This window comes from Etheostoma spectabile, chromosome 4 (assembly GCF_008692095.1).
Source record: "Etheostoma spectabile isolate EspeVRDwgs_2016 chromosome 4, UIUC_Espe_1.0, whole genome shotgun sequence".
NCBI classification, from domain to species: domain Eukaryota; kingdom Metazoa; phylum Chordata; class Actinopteri; order Perciformes; family Percidae; genus Etheostoma; species Etheostoma spectabile.
In genome coordinates, this window is record NC_045736.1 from 30,551,653 (window position 1) to 30,574,718 (window position 23,066).

General features: G+C 39.9%; 1 protein-coding gene and 1 long non-coding RNA gene across 2 annotated transcripts in view; one reads left to right on the plus strand and one right to left on the minus strand.

The window, feature by feature from the left end:
* Positions 1-701: 701 nt before the first annotated feature.
* On the minus strand, positions 702-21,295 carry lrrc38b (leucine rich repeat containing 38b). The gene is made up of 2 exons (XM_032513812.1): positions 19,733-21,295; positions 702-3,047 (listed from the first exon to the last, which is right to left on the minus strand). The coding sequence occupies exons 1-2, from the start codon at positions 20,358-20,360 to the stop codon at positions 2,800-2,802; spliced, it is 876 nt and encodes a 291-aa protein (XP_032369703.1). The 5' UTR covers positions 20,361-21,295; the 3' UTR covers positions 702-2,799.
* LOC116688042 (uncharacterized) overlaps positions 16,891-23,066 on the plus strand; it is an 18,158-nt gene continuing 11,982 nt past the window's right edge. Inside the window, exons 1-2 of the long non-coding RNA XR_004331689.1 lie at positions 16,891-17,282; positions 19,924-19,925. This is a non-coding gene — a long non-coding RNA (uncharacterized LOC116688042). The remainder of the gene's footprint in view (positions 17,283-19,923; positions 19,926-23,066) is intronic.

Here is a 23,066-nt window from a genome sequence, read left to right on the forward strand (position 1 = left end):
GTATTTCAGGCCTGTGAGTAGTGATTACTGACAAAACAGAGTGTAAATTGTAATTTTCCCACTGGGGCTCAATAAACGATATAAATTATAAATCCTAAATTATTATTATGTTCCCTGAGGCCACATACCGTCCACCCACACACTCCCGGTCTTATTTGATGTTTTGGATATGTGACCTTGTATTCATTGCTGCAGTAATACTAATCATCTTGGTTGGTTGGTTAGGATTAGGACTGAAGAAACATCAGGCTGAGGGAACATAGGGCTGAGGCAACATAGACACTTTCCATTTTTCATCCAACATTTGGTTGCAACTGTAGTAAGCTAGTTAGCTGGACATGCTTATGTTTGCAGGTTATGTTCAGTGCAGACAACAACAAAGTCAAATCCATTTCTCACACGTTTGTGATGTTTTAGGGTTTTAAAGACCTCAACCTTCAAACCCTTGAGATACAGAGTATCTCTCTTCAACATGGGTAGAAAGCCAAAGCTGGACAGGCCTGCCGACGAGCCTAGTTATACACAAAGCTTTTGCATAATTTCTGTTCAGGGCAGGGGTTTAGCATAAGGTCAATTGGCTGTTATAAATTGATATTAATTTCTGATAGGCATGTGCCCTGGATTTGTCCTCAAAATTAAAATGAATGTGTCTTGACCTCAAATCTGTAAGCATTTGAACTCTGGCAAAAACACAACATCCATACAATACAAATCTTACACTATTTATAAGGATGTGGCATTTTATAACATAACGTGACAATACACATTAATGAAAACATACTGTGACAATACAGGATGGTACTAGAATCACATACGTTTCCTGTGAAATCTTTGTGCTTTTATTGATGCTAATGCAAATGAAAAAAATGACAAAAATGAATAACTAATGCTATATTTATTTCTTTTCATTGCTGCAAAATGCGCTTACCAATGCTGCACATGCAGGGTTATGACTTGTTCTTAAGGGACACAGGCATTTGCTATTCTTTCTTCTTTTATCAACCACAAATAAATCATAACTATGCAAATAGTTATGATGTCTCGTTTTCTATCCTCTGCTTGTCTGCATTTGAAAGCTTGACATTTTGTTCTGGTTCATATCTCAATTTCGCTGCATTATTCATGCCTTACAAGAATGTGAGAAGCAAAGCAACATAACTTAGCTCTGGGGAAAATACCAATTTTTTTAATAATTATAATATTCCAGTTTTGAGCATTCCTAATGCTAAGAGAGGATTTAACACACAGGATTCAAGTAACAAAGAGAAACCCATCATATTCAGGGTGCATTTTGGTGTGAAATGTTTCCAGGATACTAAATCAGCAGCTTTGCTATAATACATTGGAAAATGTTTAGTAAAAGAAGAATAAGCTGACTGAGAGTCCATGATGTATTAATTCTGGTTATCTTGAACAAAACATCAATGTATTCATAAAGAGACAGACCTCTTGGTCAGTGAATACCTTTTTGTTCTGAAGGGACTGTGAAAACAGAGGTTAAAGACTGCCATGTATGAAGCAATGTAAGACAGCTGTTTCTGGAGGAAAATGATTATCTTTGGAGACCGTAACTGTTAAAGTATAGTGTACAAAGCGTGATTTGGCAGTAGTGCCGCCTGCTTTTAAGGAACTAACCCTACCTCACTAAATAACACATCATCCACAACAAAGCCCGTACGCAATCTCTCCTTCACTTAATCTTTGGCAGATGAAGACAAAACCAGTCTACATAGTATAATTAGGGCCTTGCCAAAATTAGCTTAACCATGTAAAGTGCGTTATTTGACACAATAGTTCTACGTAGATTCTATTTTAATACCGCATTTGTCATAAATTTCAAGCTTATACTGTTATTTCATCTTTCTACACAGGTCACAGTTATCAATTCTAAGGAGCATATAGTACATCCTCTTGATTCATATTTGTTTGACTTTACAGTGTTTTCTATTGCACATCAATTTGTGATTATATAATGAATATACTGCTAGAAGAATGTGTAGTCCCACTGGAAATTCTTCCTGCCTACGACACATCAGCTACCTACAGAAACACCTCGCCAGTGTCCAAATCCTTTCTGATTTACTGACACCCTTGGCCACGGTCTATATTCACGTGCAGAAGGAACAAGTATTTGCCAACAGTAGCGACATGTGAGCCACATTTGAATGTGAGTTAGGCTGTCCAAAAAAAGACAAGGTAAATGGCAGGATATGCCAGCATATCATGGTACAGGCAGTTAATTACTGAGGTCATTGGTCGGTATGACATTGTTTCCTTATGGGATCACAGATTCTGCCCTACACAGATAAACTCCATGAAAAAAAAGGTTTGCCCTAACTTTACAGGATTTCAGGTGATTACATGTTGCGAAGGTATCGCCTTGTCTACTACTAATGTGACAGCGCTGTGGCAACGCTTTTTTTCTTTTATATGTTTTACTACAATATAAAACGTGTTAGCCTCACTTTATTTATGTAGGCCCACTACAACATTAAGCCAGCAGCCATAAAAGATGACCACATGCTCTAATAGCCCAAAAAATACGATCTCTATAATATAATTTTGCAAGTGGAGCAGGGCACACACTAATTTTTATTGGGACTCATTGGTTGGAAATGTCCTTTGTTACCATATTTCATGTCTGAAGATAACAACTGCACCAGAGCAAGATCCTACCGTTGGATTTTCACCAGGGAGGAGGCAGCATGAAACCTGTCACATGTAGCACACACTGTCTGTGGTGTCCTCTCATTGTTTGAAGTACCAGGACCACACAGGGCCCTTAGAATGAAACCCTTCTCACTCCTCACTCTCCTCCTCATCCCCTTTGGTGCCTTTACTCCAGCGCTGGAAGCAATGAACAGTGGAAGCCAGGAAGAAGCTTGTCATGATGGCCACCACCGACACTGAGATGCCAGAGAAAATGATGATGAGCAGGTCTGTTAGAGTCAGGCTGGCCTGGCACTCACGGAAACTGTCCTTGGAGAGCTGTGTCAGGGACACACGTCTGCCGTCCATGGGGATGGAGCACTCCATGCCTTCCACCCCTGCATTGAAAACAGAAAATGAGATTAGACAGATTTACTAGGCATGCTGCTGAACCTACTATTGCAGTGATTAATGTCATATCTATGGACTTTTAGAAACATGTATTCATATGGCAGGCACTCAGAACAGCTACGGCTGTGCTTGCTATACAGCACAATTGTATTTATATCCCCAAAGATTTCAAATTTAAGGTGATGCACACTATTTCACAAGTTCTCTTGTGTGTATGTTGCAGGTATTTAATTCAGAAAGGTAATTCAGTTCAACAGAGCAATGCAGCTCTTTTTCCTGAGACTGGGAGCTGATTTAATAACTATAAGGTCAATAAGAAGTCTTCACTTAAGAGATGAAGTTGCACTGTATATACAGTACACCCACCCACAGCATGACTGCAGGTTCTGGAAATGAAGTCAGAAAACTGAAAAAACTGTAAAGCACAGTGATACTGTGAATGACTATTCTAAAGTTGACTACATAAATATGTAATAATAAATAAAAATATTTTTTTTATTCGTACTGTTAAGAGAGGCTTTATTTTTGTCCAATTGTGTCTGTAGTGCAGTTGTAGCCTCTGACAACAAGACATTTGCTTTAGTAGATGGCTTGGAGAATGAAATCAAAATCTATTCAAATCATTTTAATGCCAGCTGCACCAGGCAAATCTCTAAGAATACACATGCTCACATCTTAAACCCTTACTGATGTATCAGTGAAAGGTAGCGGCCAAGACAGGGGCACCTTGACCAAACTCATCTCAAGATGAAAATATGATAAATCAGTTCATGCTGCTCTACGTGTCTCTGTCTTTTTCCCATAGTTTATTGTTCAGACATGATGTAAATGGAAAAGGACAGTGACTGTGGCTTGTTGTGTTTCAAGGGTAGTCTTGCAGCGAGTCTACTTTTCCAACTCATGACTACAAATGAGATCAAGACTGGACCATAAGGTTAGGTGTTACCACAAATAAACACCGGTTACAGACTCCTTGATTCAACTTGAGTTACAGCCATCTTTGGGAACCATTGAGTTTTTTTTGAAGTGCTGATCAGACGCTTGCATTGCTGTTCCATATCGATGAAGGATACAGTATCTCTTAGAACCTAAGGTATACAGTAGCAATCTTAATATTGGCAGTGTACTGTATGGAAAAACTAGACATATTGATGTGAATGTTAGCTTATAGGTGGGTAGAGATGAAGCCTTGCGATGTGGGAGGCTAATGACACTGCACAAGCATGTGCACACACTTGGCAGTACATCAATTCTGGGTCTTTGCTTCAACAGTAAGCACAATTTGCAGCATGCTTTGTTATAATACAAATGTATGTATGTGATTTTGTTATATAGTATTGTGGCGGTTGTATTTTGTTTCTGTCACATTGTTTTCTTTTATATGTGCTCTAGTGCAATTTATACAGAATTATCTGTTTTTATTATTCAGGTTTTATATACTTGGTTATCAATTGACAGGGGAGGGTCATTGATTACTTGTGCATTGTCTGCAATGTAGGGTGGATTGTATTTTGTATGTGTGTGTAAAGTCTCTGTGTGTAATGATGTTTACAGCAGCATAATGTAGTACTGATGCCCAAGACAAATTTCCCTCAAGGGACAATAAAGTTATCTTGATCTTGATCTTGAAATGTAAAATAATAATCGTCGTGTTTAGATACAATAATGTCCATTCATCAAACTACCCTAACTCTGAAGTACATCTGTGTTTAAATTCTATCTGTAAATTGCAGGAAGGTCTGACTGTCAGATTTTGGCAGGTGTCTTGCTACAGGCATGAGTAAGTGCAGTGCCAAGTTTGATGTTGTTTGGATTAGAAATGCAAAAGATATAGTTAAATATATATCGGTAAAAGAAGAACACTACAAGCCCTATTTTAATGATCAAAGCGCACAGTGTGAAGCGCACGGCGTGAAGCGCATGACGTTGCATTTAAAGCGTGTCCAAATCCACTTTAGCCAGTTCGAAGGCGGAAAAAAGGGTAGAAAGGGTTAAACTTATTGTCTTCATTAATTCATAAGTGTTTTTTGTGGATCTTGTTTGGAGGATTCGTAGTGCCTAAAAAGCCTGTTGTGTACCCTGGTATTGCCATTTTCTTCCAAAATGCATTCATTTTTGTAGATACAATGCAATAAACCACTCAGAGTGTCATCTCCTATTCCCTTTAAAAGCCAAGTGCCTCTGTACCATGGTGCATTGCTATCATGATGGCGGATTTGCACCGTAATATTTTTATGTGTAATCTTTTGCTTGTGTGTGCTGCGCTTCCCTGAGTGTGTGTGTAACAATCATAGTGTCAACGAACCTAGGCCTATTTACTAATGCTCTGTTAAAATGACTTACTGACTTTAGACCAGGTTTTTGTTGGTCAATGGCACGATCGCTTCCTGCTGCCTCAAGATAGCAATACGCCAAGAATGCACCTGAACACACCTCCCTGTAAGACCAGCACGCCCATGGGCGCAAAGATGGGCGCAGGTGCATTTGCTATTTAAACGACGTGGGCGCAGGACAGCAAATTAACAATTGGTCTTAAATAGCAGAGACACTTGCGTTGGGCTTTGTGCCGCGCTGGTTGCAAGAAAGGGGGGGGGGGGCCCTTGCACACTGAGTGAGCACAGTGCAGGACCAGAGCAGTGTTGGCAAGTCCGCTTATTATAAGCAACTTTGGGCTTGTTTTTCTGTAAAGTCGCTTACAAATAGTGGTAGTCGGGGGTTGCGTTTTTTTGGCCTTGTTTCTAAAGTGTAGTTGCTTTTTGGGCTTGTTCCCAGCTCCATAATAAGTTGTCAAGCGGTTGTTATTTAAACGTAGGAGTTTGTCGTGCCTGTTCTCTCTGTCCCTCCCCTTTCCCCATACACACAGGAAACAGCAGAGGTTTTTTCCCCGCCCACTTCCTGCTTCTAATTGTCTTTGACCCAGATGGCATTGAGTACTGGCCAATCAGAGGCAGAGCGGGCAATCTGTTTTTTTCTGGTTAGGAAAAAGTCAATGAGTGACGTTTAAACGAAAATAGGCGCGAGTCGCGACTGATTGGTGACTGGACTGTAGTAGAGTTTTTGGAGGTATAAATGCCCGGGATAAAGTGGGCGAAATATGGGATGAAATATAACAAAGACTGGGAGAAACAGAAAGGAGTAAAAGAATGGATTCATCTGGTTGTGGGGAACGACTCAAAAGTACTGTGAAAAAGTGTCTATATTTGACATCCCATCAGTTTTCTAATGTTAAATAATGTTAAAAGATGGTTTAACTCCCTCCTGGGGTCTTTGTTCTGAAGCTCAGGGGGAGAAATATAAATAAACTCTACCGTGTGTACAGTTTACCATTCTGTCCACATACTGTAGATGTAAATTGAAAATCTGTACCCATAGTTTACAATCCGTCCCCACAGATCGTAAAACTGTACACACAGTTTATTTATTTTTCTCTTCCCGGATCCTAGGGGGGCTTCGTAGAAAAAGTCGCTTGTTTTGGGCTTGTATTCACAGGCCTGGTTGCTTATTTGTCTCGCGAGATCTGGCAACACTGGACCAGAGACAGAGAGGGTCGAAGAAAGCAGCAAGCTTTGGCAGCAACAATGTGAAATACACCTCAGACCCACAAAAATGTGCAAAGTAGCACTAGTTTGGGCTGTCTTTGATTTTGAATGAACAAATTCCCGAATTTAGGGATGTTTCAGAATCCCACTCATGCAAAGCACAACCAGATACAGACAACAAGTGGAAGACAGAGCGTGATGCTTCTTATAATAAGGCTACCAGACACTGTTTTGAGTCACACTGTTGTCGGTGTTTGGTGGGAAGGTAACCTGCACCCCACACACAGACGCCACAACACTTTGCAACACTGTTAACTGTCAAGCCACTAAACCTGTATGGAATTTAACACCAGGATCATACGACACAAGACAACACCCTCCCTCCCTCTCTCTCAACGGGCTGTGAGTCCATGAGCCTAATGTCTGGTTACTCCCATAGACAGTTAAAGACATGGACCAACAGACCCCGTTGTTGATGATAACATAGACACGGGCTAATTACTGCTGACTAAAATGCTAAACAGTTGATGTAAGTTGAAACTGTCTGCAAGCTTCTCCTGACAATACGGTGATTTGTCAACAGCAAGTCGCGTAGATATGACACAATCGTTAGCCTATTTTTTTTTTAAACATCTGCTACGGAGCCATAACATGAGAGACAAGGTAATGGAGCCTTTGTACATTGTTGTGTTTCTTTAGAAATAAACAACGAATGAATATAATCTTTAGACGCTTCAGATGTAAAGGTATTCACTGTCAAAGTGACGCCAAAATGAATGGCAGTCAATGAGATGCTAACGGTGGGTGATGGCTTCTTAGCATTAAAATGGCACCATAGGAGTTACTCCACATTTTCATTGTGCTATTTCGTGACTATATTCTGAATCTGCAATGTTCTCTGTCAGGTGAATCAGTGAGTTAGTAGCAGGGTATACTGGGTGTACAAGGGAGTTGTATATTAAGTGGTTTGGGGTCCAATTCTCTAAGTAATTTTGGGGTTCAATTTGGTTTAGATGAATTGTATAGGCAGCGATATTACAGGTCAAGCGTACGGCCCCTTTTTAATTTTTTCAACGGGCACTGCACTGGTCACAATAAAATAACAATTAAATAAGTGTTTGTTTTAGTTGTATGTATGTTTAGTAGGTAAACGTGTGTGGTTTATGTACAATGTGTAAAATTTGTAAAAGAAATAGCTTGAAAAAGTTTCAAAAGTGATTACGGGTAATGGAAAAAGAAATAATGTAAGTCAGTGATGGCATGGAATTAGTTTACTTGCTCCTCCGATGTACTCTACACTATTAATTAGGTTTGTAACTGAACTCTCTAAGAGCTTGATAAAACTTAGTGACACTAATCCCTTAATACAAGATACAGATTCTCACATTTCCTCTAACATTTAATTAGTAGACCCAAGATACACACACATCCACGCACACGCCATGATGCCAAACTGACAGGGATGGCAATACATTACAGTTGTGCTTTTATTACATATCAAATGCATACTTTTTGTTGTTAACATGTTGTTATTTTTAAGATTCTGCCTGTGTTGTTTGTGTAAGGTCTCTGTGACCAAAACCTTTGACAATAAACTCAGTGTTTTTCTAATAGGCATGCGTTTGTTTTGATCTCTTTTGATTTACAACTTCTTTTTGCATCCATAATAAGTAGCTATTTTGATAAAAATGGGTGGCATTTCCCTTCTATCAAGCTCACACAAAAACTAGTAAAAAACAAACACAATCAGTCTGTTATAAGCATACTGTTCATGAAGAAAGTATAACCACAAACAGCAATACATGGTTCTGACCATTGTACACATTTCCCTTAAACTCAAACTCCGTAAGGCCAAATAATATCCTTAGATATCTGGGCACTGTAGTTTTCAGCAAATGTTACTGAAATATAATAAATTGTGCATTAGTTGTGGGACTATTTTCAGTGGCGAATTAATACACATTTAATGAGCTTTGACAGTACTTTTGTTCATCATAATGAAGGAACAAGGTAACTCTGTGCAGCAGTGTGGTTAATTGACATGCTTTTCATAGTCTTTGGACAAGAATGTAGGTTAATGGCATATGAATATGTTATATCAGGCTTTGGCTGCACATGTGATGCAGCTTAGTAATGAACATGTATTGTTGGTTTAGCTCTTTTTGGTGGATTTGTTGATGATTATAAAATCATAAAAATATCCCAAGCCTTCCCCTTGTTCATGAAAATGCCATTTCAAAGTCCTGCTATGGTCATTTTGTTTGGAGGTATAATTCACACCTCATTAATGTATGTAACTTTTGTACCCTAATTGGTTTTGTGGTTGTTTTTATAAATGACTGCCGTTTGTTTCTGTCCTGGCATCCACACAGACCGTAACCAGGCTTGTAAGAAGCAAGGCATTGTTGGAGAAGCTCCGCAGAAAACTCAAATAGCTTGGACCAGGATCACATCGAGTGAGTCAGCATCAAGAATGAGGCTGATTAGGCGCCAATACCAACAATCCTGGTAGAGCCAGAAAAGCACACTGGTCCCTGGTGTGATTCATTTGAAGGCATGTCTACCGTATGTTATGGGAATCAGAAATCAGAACTAATTCATAGGCTATCTGGATCTGGAAACTGTCTGGATACCATCAGTCTAAGGGAAAACAATACATAGAGATGGCTAATCTCGTCACGTTGTTTTGTTTTAAGTCTAATATTCTCAGAGTTGTGTTGCATAAGTAAATATGGCTAATCCTTTAAAAGAATGGATTCTGTTTTAAAATCACAGCTTGACTCAGCAGGGCATTGAGGGAAGAGTTTTTTTTACTACATTTCCAACTTCTCTGACAGCATTTGAGAATGGCATTTGTTGGACCTTAGACTTTCAGACTAAACAGTCAGTGTGTGATTATTTTTCTTCATAGTCATAAAGTCTGGTGAAGTTACAAATGATTTATTCTCATGGTTGCCATATAAAGTGGCTCCAGTGACGTACTTTTGATTGTGTACAAGATAAAGCCCTGCTAATAAATTGCTGACAGTTACGAGATATACGCAGAAGAGAAAGAATGAAAATGTGCAGTGTGTTCAGAAAGAAATGAAAAACACAGACAAAATGCACAGAACTTGTTGTAATTAATAATTTACAGTAAATTATACCTAAAGTTTGAGTTAGAAAAGCAGAAATTAAGAATTATTTAGACAAAAATTAAGTGAAAGTATGTTAATGGATAATCACAGACTGGAATATGTCAACTTTTACTCAATACAATTTCCAAAGCACTTTTTTTTTTTTCAAATGCTAAAAATTTGAATAAGACACTCCAAAATTAATGAAAGTAGAGATTTGTACTCGCCAAAGAGTGTTGTGTGGAATTATTCCTGTTTTTTTGGGGTAATTACAATTGGGTAGTTAAAAAGAACATTGGAAAACGGGTCAATTTGATCTGAGGACGACATGAGGGTTAAAAAAAAACACAAAATTCTCATTTGAGGCATTGCCACACATCTTACTAAAGACAAAGCAAGTATCAAAACACCTGAAAATCCAATACATTAGCTATTTGCTTGTGATGACGTAAATATTCACAGTGCACTTATTGCCTGGCACAGCAACCCATCACGTCAGAGACTTGGCCTTAGCCTTTGAGACTGTCCTTTCTGGTCTTGCCTGTCCTAAATAGTTCATCAATAACATCTGAGACTAAAATGATCCTGGTGAACACATGGCCTCTGCCGGAGCTACGGGATAATTACATATCTTATGATCAGTGCAGAGTTGGTGAACAAGACAATGGAGAAATAGTGGCTTTCCACTGGAGCTGCACTGCTGCAGTTAAGCGTGACACAATAGGGCACACAGGCGTATCACACTGCCTGACAAAAGGGGGAATTACTCAACAGCTGTGCCATTTGCCCAAAAGTGGAATCTTCTGGAACAAACACCATAATTATAGTTTCTCAGCATTGCAAGTTTGTCTGTGACACAATGTGCACTTCTCTCACTAAGGGAGGAGGTCCAGACGTGAATGTGGCCTCAGATTAGCGATGTAGGAAACTGGAGTCTGATAAGGAAATGCTGCTTTATGTCAACAAACGTGCAAAGGCCAAGTCAATGTAATATGTTTTTACACTAATATATCTTGCTTAGCAAAGAAAATGTTCAGAATGTCTACAAACCAGCAGAAAAATGAATGCAGTGAAAATTCATTATCACACAATGTTCTATCAATCTATTCTGTTTGCTGGTATCTGGCTTCAGAGTACCACTACAAATATGTAACCTGACAAAAATTGCTCATTTTTGGCACAATTTCCAATTACCTTTTGTAAATACAAGGTTAGCAATGAAGCTAACTGCTACTGTAATTTTACACAGGATTTTGATATATTTTGACATATATCTGATTTTCTTAAAAACACAGGGGCCTGACAATGTTCTCCTCCCTTCACAACTGACTTTAGTAGTTCAGATAAAAGACACTCATATGTCCTGCTGTTATTACAGACATGTGAAATCAGCACAGACACTCAACTGCCAAACTGTTATTACAGACGCAAAGTAATCACAGACTTTTGCCTAATTAATGTTGTCACAGAATGAAACACACATGTAGGAAACTGCCAACGAAGGTGTCATAGAAGTTCCAGATTGTTCCACTTCAACCCCTGGGGTGAATGACTGAGAATGCAGCTTTGGAGTTATTACGAGTCAGTGTTTCAGTCATAGCCATCCGACCCGTCATGAGAGCCAAAAAGGAGAGTTAATCAACCGAAATGGACCAAATACAGAGCCGGCTGCCAGTGGTGTGAGTGTAGAATAAGTGTCTGGGCATGAGAGAGAGAGAGCGAGAGAGACAGAGAGGGATAGAAAAGGTGGAAAGCCATGGAAATATACTACATTTTAGTCTTTTGTTCTTCGTCTACAATATTGCATGTTGATAATGCCACAGATCCGTGAACGTGATCTAGGACGAGTTTCTAAAACAGCAAGATTAAGAGACTATAAGGGAGTGAGAGAGAGAAACTTACTGTGTTTGTTTTTTGTATCCATAACTTTATTTTTATTCAATGAAAATCTGCCTCGCAGTGATGTGTATGGAACTAGTTGCAGACATCGTGATTTGATTTCCGAGTATTATCTTAATGGGTCGAATGGGCTACATGCACAGAGGGTCAATACCAGCTTTATAAATGGGTACGCTGATACAGTACAAACACTATTTTCACAAAAACATGTGGCTGGAGTAGGCTACCAGACCATAATGTAACACAAATCATGCCCTAACACTACAAGGTGTGTCAGGCCACACAGCTATGTTACATTCCTGTCGTGGACAATTGATGGATTACATTTAGGATTACAGCCAGCGGAGAGGAGACGCTATCTGCTGTCTCAGCCGTGATTGATCTACCTAGCTGTCACGGACTGATATTGGAGGCTTGTTTCTCCTCCCTCCCTCAACACCTGTCCCGTCCAGATTGATTTCTGCACCATTTGCAAAGGCAATCCTGCTTTGTCACTTGTTCCCGAACCACTAGTGTCTAGACACTCTACCTAAATAATCCAGTTGTGATAATGTCTCCCAAAACCGGCCCTGCCCTGCTAATGAATAGCTTGGAACACATTGTTGTACCTATACACCATTATAAGACGATTTCCAAAGACGACCCATATGGCCATTCTATTTACTGCCGCCAATCAATCATGTGATTGTAGTCCTTAGTCATGTGACCGTTTTAATGTTTTGACCTATTTAAGTATTAAACACATAGAAAATGTTAAAGAGGGTTAGGTTAGGTTTGATAATAAAAAAAAACTTAAGGTTAGTAAAACATCAGGGATTGGCTTTAAATGAGTAAAATAGAGACGTAACATGACGTCATGGACATTAGACCAAGGTCCTTAAAAATTATAGGTAACATAGTTATAGGTATCGGTTAATTTTAGAATGTCTTTCAGTTTCAGTTTCCTGGTCTCCTTAGAGAAAGTCCTGTTTGTTAGACACATCCACCACCCCAACATGACTCCTTATGTTATTTTTGCGGTTTTACTTTGTCACTTCACCTCCTTGTTTGCTCTTGCGATAATTAGTACAGAAGTTGTCGTGCTTGCACAATCGACCCATGTGGTCGTTTTCTGGGTGAGGACGAGCTGGGTGAACGTGCCAATACTCAGTGGATGTGAAAAGAACCAGGCAGACATAATTACAGAGAAACAGGAGAATTATTCAATTGCAATCACCGGAAGAAAGAGTGAGAGAAATCTGAAGGGAAAATGATGAGAGATTCAGTGAAGAGGAGGGCAAGAATAGGAGTTGGAGAGGAACAGAATGTGTGTTATGGATGCACAAAATGACAAGCGTTCATGTGACAGTGGGGCGAGGGTGACTCATTCAGGAGGGAATTCCTCCCTCGTGGAGACTCACTGACATCACTGTATTGCATTCAACATGTCTTATCACATAAGCACACATTCACACATTGAAAAGAAATGATCTTATTCCCAAATATAAGAGACCAAATAAAGCAAATACTATGAGTGGATTCCTTTTCACGTTTTCAACATGCCCACTGTCACAATTCATTACAATGAAAACAGCTAAATATGCAGGTCCACGTATGTACATGTATGTTTCATAGTCAACCACACAATAGGCAGAAAGGAAAGCATCCATCATCCAAAATGGTGCACACTGCCTGTGAAATAAACCTTTTGGCTTTTCACCTTTTATTTCTGACACCGGCACATTATCTCAATAAGCTACTGTGCGTGCAGCTGCCGATGCTATCGCACTGTGTAATTCTGTCCACCTACTCTCTCTCTCTCTCTCTCTCTCTCTCTCTCTCTCTCTCTCTCTCTCTCTCTCTCTCTCTCTTTAAATAAACATTAAATTAGGCCAGGATAAAATAAGCTGTCAGCCTGTTTTAATGGAATAGATATTTTCTCATCACATGGGTAGCATAGACAGCCAGTACTGTAATATCGCATCAGGCAGCATGGTATGGTATTGTGTGTGTGTGCTATGTTGTGCTGGACATATTATCAATGCTGCTCCCGCTGAGGGGTATCTGGTCTCTGGGGAGCAACTAGATGGACTGTGAAGGAAATCCAGACTTTGACCCCGTCACACAAACTGCTACTTTGTAGTGAAACTGTTAGAAACAGGTCGTAGGGTTGAAAGCAACGCCACTATGGGCTTCAGCCTCGATCTCTCATGGGAGTGGGCCTGCCCTGCCCTGTAGGCAGCTCTGGCTCCAATTACCCTGGCCAATGTGCCGTAGAACTGTGTCACTCTGAATTATACATAGTCTTTGTTCATCCTTAACCCAAGAGCACTGGCGATAGCAGTGGATCATGTTGACACTCATGCCTTCGTTAAAACATTAATGAACCTGATTGGTGGCTTAAAAACCTACAAACAGCAAAAAGGAAAAGAAGGCAGACAGGTAGATGTGTGTCGGTCTGATCGCTTGCATCTTAAAATGAATACCGGCATATAGGAGACAAAAATATGTGGAAAGTACTCTGTGTTTTATATCCCAAAATAAGTTCCACTGCTGACCTGCAGTAATCAAACTTAGGCAAACAGCAGAGCATGCTGCTTTGTGAACTTGAAATCACAGGGGGAATCAGGATGTGAAAAATGGAATGGGAATTGGGTTTACAGCATAGGCTGTGCAGCTGCTACATTATGCAGGCCATCGCAGAGGGAACCATATCTCACGATGACTTCTAAAATAGCAGCACAGTTCATCATGTTTTATTGACAATCTTTCAATTGAGATTCCGTTTAATTATTCTGCCATCTCTTTTTTTTTTAATTATTTTTGTTATATAGCGTTTTCCTAGTCTTAACGACTACTCAAAGCGCTTTTATAAAGTGCAGGAACCATTCACCATTCATACACTGTTGTACAAGTTGCCACCTGCTCATCAGTTAACTCAGGGTTCAGTGTCTTGCCCAAGGACACTTCGACACCGGACTGCAGGGCCAGGGATCGAACCGCCAACCTTCCGATTGGCCATTGTCGTTTGTTGTTCTTTTTAATCATTTTTGTGTAAAGCACTTTGAATTGCCCAGTTGCTTAAACGTGCTCTACAAATAAAGCATGTTGGTACAGTTTTCTGAAAGGTGTGCCATACTGTGACATCATCAGCCTAATTAATGCTAATGGAAAATCTATGGACACACATTACATTCACATTCAATTTCATTTAGCTGGCGCTGTTATTCAAAGCGACTTCCAAGAAGTGCTTTCAACCATAAACCCAGAGCAGCAAGAACCACATAAGCTTCAAATAAGCCAAACTGAGTAAGTGGAACATGTAAGTGCAATATTGTTATTTATGTATTTAGTATCATCTTCTAAGCTAAGGTGCAGTTAGAAGAGATGTGTGACCTTGTTTCAGCTGATTCCTAACATCTTACTTTTCCATTTTCACATAACAATGCTTCATAGTAAGTAATAGTCTTTGCTGCAGACAACATATCAATGTCTTATTTTTTAATAACGGGAAATGATAAAAGATTGGAACACAGCTGCCAATAAGGACACAATACAATGATTTTTAAACATGTGATACTCTTACGTTATACTTTTGTTTTCTAAATTGCTTCTGGAGTATATTTGTAAGTATTATTCAAAATATTTTCCGTTCTTTTTACCATTCTTTTAACGTAGATTATCATGTCGGTTTGAACAATTTAAATAAGTTTTGAGTGTGCTGTTGGGATACAGTGATTGTTTGTAGTAGCTTTAATATTTGGTGCTTTGAATGTCAGTGGAGTTCTTAGTTTTAAGAGAGGCCACACTCACATCAAATTGAAACGGTCATTTTCAAGTCCGATTACTAATTTGTTTTTGAGTGAATCAGACACAACACCCACGCAGATGGAAAAAGGACACTGATGTTAAATTTGAAGAGTAAAACCCGTCTCTGTAATTGATTTTTCTCCATGATGAACGAGATATTAAGTTGAAACACCCACACTCATGATGGTTGATTATCGAGTCAACCTCATTTACTAATGAGTGACCATCTGCTATTTTGTATCCATTTCCAACACAGCGTTCAAGGGAATAGGTAATCTCAATATCATGACCGAGAGCTCAGTTGTTGTGTTAATTAGTAGCATGGTAGTAGGATGACTGCATGTGCCAATGGGCTGTTCTTTGCAACTTGATTACCGGTAGTCTGTACACATTTTCCTGTAGTATTCATAAAAATAGTAGACAGTCTGAAAATAATTGTCAGTATTGGTAATTCAGGGGTTGTGTGTTTAGTACTTCTTAGATTTTTATAACTCAGGAGTTAAAAAAGACATTAAACGTAATGGTGGTGAAAGATTGTCCAGTTAAACTGATAAACATGTACAAATATAATGAAAAATATCTATATTCCGTTGTCAGTACTACATGCTAGTTGTGTTGCAGTTTTGACTGTCTTAAAGTAAGAAAAACCCAGCAAGTCTTCTACAAATTATGCACACAAACTTGTTTTAAAGGATATTTTCGGTTCGGTGAAAACTGTTTTTGTCTTCTCTGACCTGTTACAGAACCAATTTGCATTGCCCTAGAAGATGAAAATGAGCCTAAGATGAAAAATTATTATTATTCCTTTTGCAAAAATGTTATCAATCCCCCTGCATCATTAGCAATGCAAAGTACATGCCAGACACCTTTTTTGGCCAAGCAAAATGATATGATTATACAAAAAAACAAATGTAGACCATAGAAGACGACACTTACTGTATACAGTAGATGTTCTTTCTAAGCAGGTGGACTCATCTCTTGGGTTGTAAAGCAAACACTCCCTGATGGGTATGTAAGAGCTACATTTGAGGTGAGATAAGCATTACTAACTCAATTTGAGTGTGTGTATAGACTGAGGCCAGTTGGCAGCCATAGTTGCAACTTGGCAAGGCCTTTGGCTTTTTCTTTGTTGTTGATGTCTGCCTGGCCAGCATTACAGTAATGCAATTCATTATGCCTCGCGGTTGACATCAGTTAGAAGCCGTGATTTATGCGTTTGCAACCTGTTTCTAAGGGGCATTAGGTATTCTTGCAAGTTTATCAACTTTTCCTCCTCAGGCCCAAACTTGTCTGCTTTTTGGGGCAAATGCTGATCCCTTAGAGGAAAGCAAGAGAAGTATCAATAGCACGGCACACCATGGCCTAAATGTATATAAGGAGCACAACTTCTGGTTGTCAGCAGTTTGCAACAGACAGTTTTTCAGAGGAGTTGAGCAAAAGCCTCTGCAAACTTGGGACTTACAATGACTTACGTAACAGCTACAAGTATACAGTATACAGGATTGAACCTATTATGCTTTATCGACAGGAATTGATAGGTCAAACAGCAAACAGCCACCCCCAAATAGTCTATAAACAAAGCATCAGACTGTCTTTGAGATTTCACATGAACAAAGGTTAAAGTTACTCAGGCTACCAAAGAATTCCATAATTCCTTCGTTCATTTAAGCCTAAGCGATGCACCCCAAGCTTCCATCCTTAACAAACAGCCCTGGATATTGGCTGTTCCAGTCTCTCGACTGATGGCTGTTCCAATTTAACAGGAGAAAGGAGCAAGATCGTGACCGGCTTCTGTCGAGCTGTTACCACCACCATCTCCAGCCAGAGAGGACATCATTTCTTCAGCTTCTTCTTGCGTTGTCCCCCCGGCGGGAGGTGTGTAAACATGGCTTGCAGCAGGTGAATCGGTCGTGCGACACAATTTCTTAGTAAAAGCAAAATTAAACTGCCTTGTTTTCTTTTTGTCGTTGCTACATGATGCTAACTGCAGAATGGATTTCAAGGACTTTGCGCGCCGATTAATAGCCTCTAACGTTGATATTTTTTCTACGAATATTTGAGACACGTGCCACACAGGAGTGGAATACCCACCGCAGTGCCCTCACGCCTCTATGCTCAAGACAAGCATGTACAGTAGCATGTCTAGTACATGGCATGTATAGTTATCTTCATTGAAGTGAATTAGGTTTAAATTATTGATATTTTTGCAACAGTACACATCATAATCCACAAAGATCACATTACACAAAACTGAAATTGCATTTCAAAATTACCCCCTTGTCAATATTTTTGACCCTCCCAAAATTTCACAAATCACATTTTTTTATGTATTATTAAGGGGAACCGAGCTCCCCCTAGCTCCCCCGTAGTTTGCACCCTACCTTTAGACACATCATGCATCCACATGCCTTATTTTCTAATTATAATTACCCACCAGTTTTCACTTGTGTTTTATTCCTTATTTCTTTGTTTTAGATCAATAGATAGATAGAGAGATAGATAGATAGATAGATAGATAGATAGATAGATAGATAGATAGATAGATAGATAGATAGATAGATAGATAGATAGATAGATAGATAGATAGACACTTTATTCATCCCAAAGGAAATTTTAGGCATCTAGTAGCAAGACAACCATAACACAACAAACCCATATATACACATATATCACACATACCTAAGAATAAAATTAAATATTAGAAATCACTCACAGAAATGCATTGACCATGTTAAGGTGATTGATAAGGTTTTGTAGTTTATTTTTGTCGCCTTTTGTTTTTGTCTTACTCAATGTCCCTGTCTTACTTTATAGTATCTATTTTGGCTGTTTGTGTGTTCCTGTATGTGTTAACCCTTAACTTGTTCTGTCATCACTTTAGTACACAATAAAAACACATTCAAAACATCACATCTTGAGTCAGACGATTTAGTCCACTGCTATTTATGCTTTTGGAAAAAACTCTTCTTTGTACATACACACGGGTCAACATTTCACACACCAAACAACCTTGGAACAGACAGAAATGTTGCCACTTCTTATCTGGACACATTAATACATAACAACCTTTACCCGAACATTGTGTACTGTATTTGAATACACCTTGAACATCCATTGGCATGCAGTATATCACAACACTGCAAGCCACATTTCTATTAAATTCTCAGATTAAGTCAAAATACATCAAATCTGCACTTTGATCTGAATACAAAAACAGCATGAGCTACTAGTCATGTGTGGCTGAACTGTCAGATCTGTTTATTTTTGCCTCCCCTGCTCCCACGTGCCGGCTTGCACTTATGAGATAACTGTTGTCTGTGTCCTTTGTGAGGGCATTAATATTAATATACATAAGGCTGACCTTCAGTGAAAACACGTATGGCTCTCTCTCCATGAAACATAGAAATGATTTAGGAAAAAATGACTTCTCAGAGGTTTTTGATGTTCTATGCAATCTATTTTGAAATTAATAATATTAACACAGACAAATTATGATTTTTTTTTTGTGATGCTTATTGTGAGGGTGTTATCCAGGACACATCTTTCTGCCCCTTACAATCATGTAGCTTTGGATGTTGAGACCAATCAGCTCACTGTAAACAGAGATTACCCGCATATGATATTTCTGAAGGGACATGGTTCATCCCCTTTGTCTTTTGTTGTTCCTCAGATATGCATGCACACATTCAGATTGCATTGCACACACAAGCACACCAAAACTTCAGCCCTGTTATCTAATTCCACCCTCCAGGCTGAATCACAGTGGTAGACAGAGTCTATAATGTGGGCCTAAAAATGCACATGGATTGAGCGGAGAAGGATAATAGGAGAAGATGTTTGACTTTCATTGGTGCAGGACAAATATAATTGATGATATTGCTGAATTTCAAATTACACCAAATGGCAGGTATTATATAAACAAGTATTATATAAAACAAGCCGCAAATTGATCGATTTGACTACCACGCAGGACAAAGGTTAACGTTCATATGCATGGTGAAATGGGGAACGAGAGAGCAAATTAAAATTCTTAATATTGTTTAATATTAAACAAAGCATCCTTGAGCTTTCACTTTCAAAGAAGTGCTATTCTCTCATATTACATACCCAGTGTCATGCATTATATGCTATGGGAGTGGAGGAAGAAAGAGACAAAATTAGAACACGGGAGAGGGAGGGGGGTTCCCTCTCCTACAAGGAAAACATAAATAGACCAGAGAAGTGCCATGGCAATGGATTTGCAATGATACTGTTGTATGTTGTGTTCAGATAAGCTATATTTGGGTCAAGCACATGGAAAGCAAGTGTGTCTTAGATGTTGCTACGTACCGTTTGGAAGCTTGTGGCTGTTCTCCATCAGCCATGCGAACAGGCTGGCAAAGTTGCAGTTGCACACCCAGGGGTTGCCCTCGAGCCTCACCGCCCGCAGGGAGGGCAACTGACTCAGTGCCCCCACATGTAGAGTAGACAGTGCATTACGCTCCAGTTCCAGTTCTCTCAGAGACGTGAGGCCAAGGAAGGCGTCCTCATTCACCAAGCTCAGATATGGGTTGTTGCCCAGCCGTAGCTTGATCAGGCTCCGAGACTCCCCAAAAGTCCCCTTAGGGATTTCAGTCAGATTGTTGCTGCCTAGGTCCAAGAAGACCAGCCTGGACGAGGTGCTGAGAGTCCCCTGTTCTATGTGGGAGAGGGAGTTGTTCCGGAGGTCCAGGTAGACCAAGTCACTGTACAGAGCCAGGAAGTCCGAGGGGATGCGGGGTATCAAGTTGTCAGCCAGCAACAGCCTTCGCACATCCAAGGGGATCTCATTGGGTAGACGGGTCAGCCCCCGACCACTGCAGTCCACAGTGTGAGGATCTGGGCACATGCAGGTTGCTGGGCAGTTTTCCCCCCGGGTCCATAAGACAGAGGACAGCAAGATGAGGATACGTTGGAGCCAGCAGACGCATGGCAACATGGTCAAGTGGTGAAATGAATTTATGGGGGAAAGAGGCTTGGGGTAATTGCAAATAGAAGAGGAAGGGTGGGGGCAGAGAACAAGAGGGCGAGGGTCAGAGGGCAGGAGATCAGGACAAGGGAGGGGAAGGGGAAAGTGGAAGGGGGTGGATGGGGATCAATCCTCGTGAAGGAACATCCTGCCGTTGTAGAGATGGAAATCTGAAAGGGCGAAGGAATTGTGAGGCGGCAGAACAGTGGCAAAAACTGTTTTCCAGGAGATCATGTAGCAAGCTGCTGGGACAGAATAGCACACTGTCTGCTTTGAAGGAATAAAGAGAGGGAGATGGTAAGCAGTAGGAACCGGGAGAGCAAGAAAGACAGAGCTTAACAGAGAGGGGAGGGTAGCTTAAGAGAGGTAAACAGACACGAGCGAGCCGGGAGTGATGAGAAGCCAGGGGCACAGACAAGGGAGAGGGGGGTTGAGGAGGGGGCTCTGTCCGCCACGCTACCCCACGGTTGATCTGGCGGCAGTGACAGACAAAGACAATACGGTCTCTGACACAAAAGGATATATGAAGCTGGGATTCAAGCATGACAAGCGAAGAGTAACATCATGGCATCCCTCCATTAGTCCCAGGTCTCTGTGTAGAAACGGTCTGAAACGAGACAGAGAGAGAGAGGCTCACGGAACATCGCTCAAGTGTGTAGTAAGGTTGTCCCCCGTTATTATCACCTCTCTAACTCCCAATGCCCTGCAACATGCTGTGGAAACACAGCACAGCTGACTGTCCAGCACCGTGTCAAGGCTGTCTTGCCGTGCAGAGAGAATCCAAATGTCCAGCCAGGAGCCTCATGGATGTAGATGGCAGTGCTGAGCTGCACACAGCCATGCCAATCCAACAACTGCCTCTGAATCTACCACGGTTTATCTCATGCCCTCTCCCCTCTCCTTATTTCTAGAGGAGGCGTGCCTGAGCCACGCTGTCAACATGTGATGTCACTTCCTATATTGTGAAGAAATGACAATCAGTTGTATATAAAAAAAAATCTGACAATGTAGAAGGAAAGAGATGTATGTATACAGAATATTAACAAATATTAGGACAAAGTATTTTTTTTTTATATTTTGCATTCTCCTTGCCTATATTTAATCTTTTCACCTGCTTTATAATTCTTTGACAAAAGCAAACCGTTACCTGGTCTATCTGGTTTGATAATTTTAGGGAATGTCAGACTTTTGGAGAGGCTTCATTAGTTGTTCAAATGGAAAACCGCAACCTGTTAAAGTGCCCATATTATGAAAAAGAAATCACTTTTTCTGGGATTTGGGTTTTATTTTGTGTTTCTGGTGCTTCCACGCGCATACAAAGTTGGATAAAAAACATCCATGGGGTTTTGAGTGGAATCCGGTTTCTGAATGTCCTCTGGCTTCAGTCTCCGGGGGAGCTGTTCAACATCTGCACGGCTTTCTACGTCACTAGCCGAGACGAGGTGAATGAGCATAATATGGGTGCTTTAAAATATACAGCATTGCACTTTGTCCTTCTTTGTTTACCTACTTATTTTGTTCCTGCGATTTCAGCCTTAGAACACTAAGTTTTGGTGTAGGGTAAAAATCCATAACAGACCACTAGTCCGCTGTTAATCTGGACTGATCGGCCTTTCCACGTATGTATTTTTACGACCTCAATATTTTGGATAGTAAAACAGAGGTGCCATGAGACTCAAACCATAATGGAGACAATTCCGAATGTTAATTGAATTTCCCAGATGGGATTTGCTCCAACAAGTAAATGCAATCAGACCAAGGTTGTTGCAGACAGACAGCGATTAGACCTGTAAAGATGACGGTAGCGTGAGATGTCTAAGAAATTATGAATAAAAGACGTTATCATGGATGGTAATTGTGGATTTCCAAGAAGATGATGCAAATGTAATATATTAAACAGTTTACGCACTTACCGTTTAATATGTTTTACTTACTAAGTCTACACATAGATTGAACTAAACATACGGACAACTGCATCTCGTGACCACAGGGCACAAAAGAATAGCATCTAACTCACTTCATCACAGCTAATATAATAATACCTCTTCTTCCTTGAGGCGTCCACTCAAGTCAGATGAGTCTGCAGCTCTACCGGGGATGTTTACTGCGTGCCACGGAGACGAGAGCTGCTCGTTCATCAGAGTCGGCACACGTTAACTGAAAAACACTCAAAGCTGAGGTGGCGTCATTTGTTTCCGGTAAAAACAATTTCAACTGACTATGATTTAGTGCCGCTGTACTGCTTAAATATTTGCAAACTCATGGACAGGACTGATGTTTTTCAAAAAAGAAAAAAAATCCCTTTCATGCAGTTATCAACAGAGAATTATCTAACTTATGTGTTACTGTAAAGTAAATCAAACTGAACTTAATAATAATTGTTATAGCCTACTAATTTCTGCCAGTCCTCATGCATAGGGGATTAAAAAATGTTTTTCTTTTTTTTGGTAGCCATTAAGATATCTATGTATTGACAGTAATTCGGATAGAAAATGTAATTATTTTTAAATGTGCCGTTGTTTGTTTGGTAACACTATTTAGCAGTTATGAGCAGTCATTTAATAAATTACTTCATAGTTCAAAAATAAAATGTCCTTATATCTGCTTATATCATACTATGTTATTAACCATGACTAAAACGTTCACAAACTGGTTATACATGCTAAATGGGGGGGG

Coding starts and splice junctions, on each gene's coding strand:
- lrrc38b (XM_032513812.1), bottom strand. CDS start 20,360: ATGTTGCCATGCGTCTGCTGGCTCCAACGTATCCTCATCTTGCTGTCC. Junction 3,048..19,732: donor CAGCCACAAGCTTCCAAACG/GTACGTAGCAAC, acceptor TTTTCAATGCAG/GGGTGGAAGGCATGGAGTGC.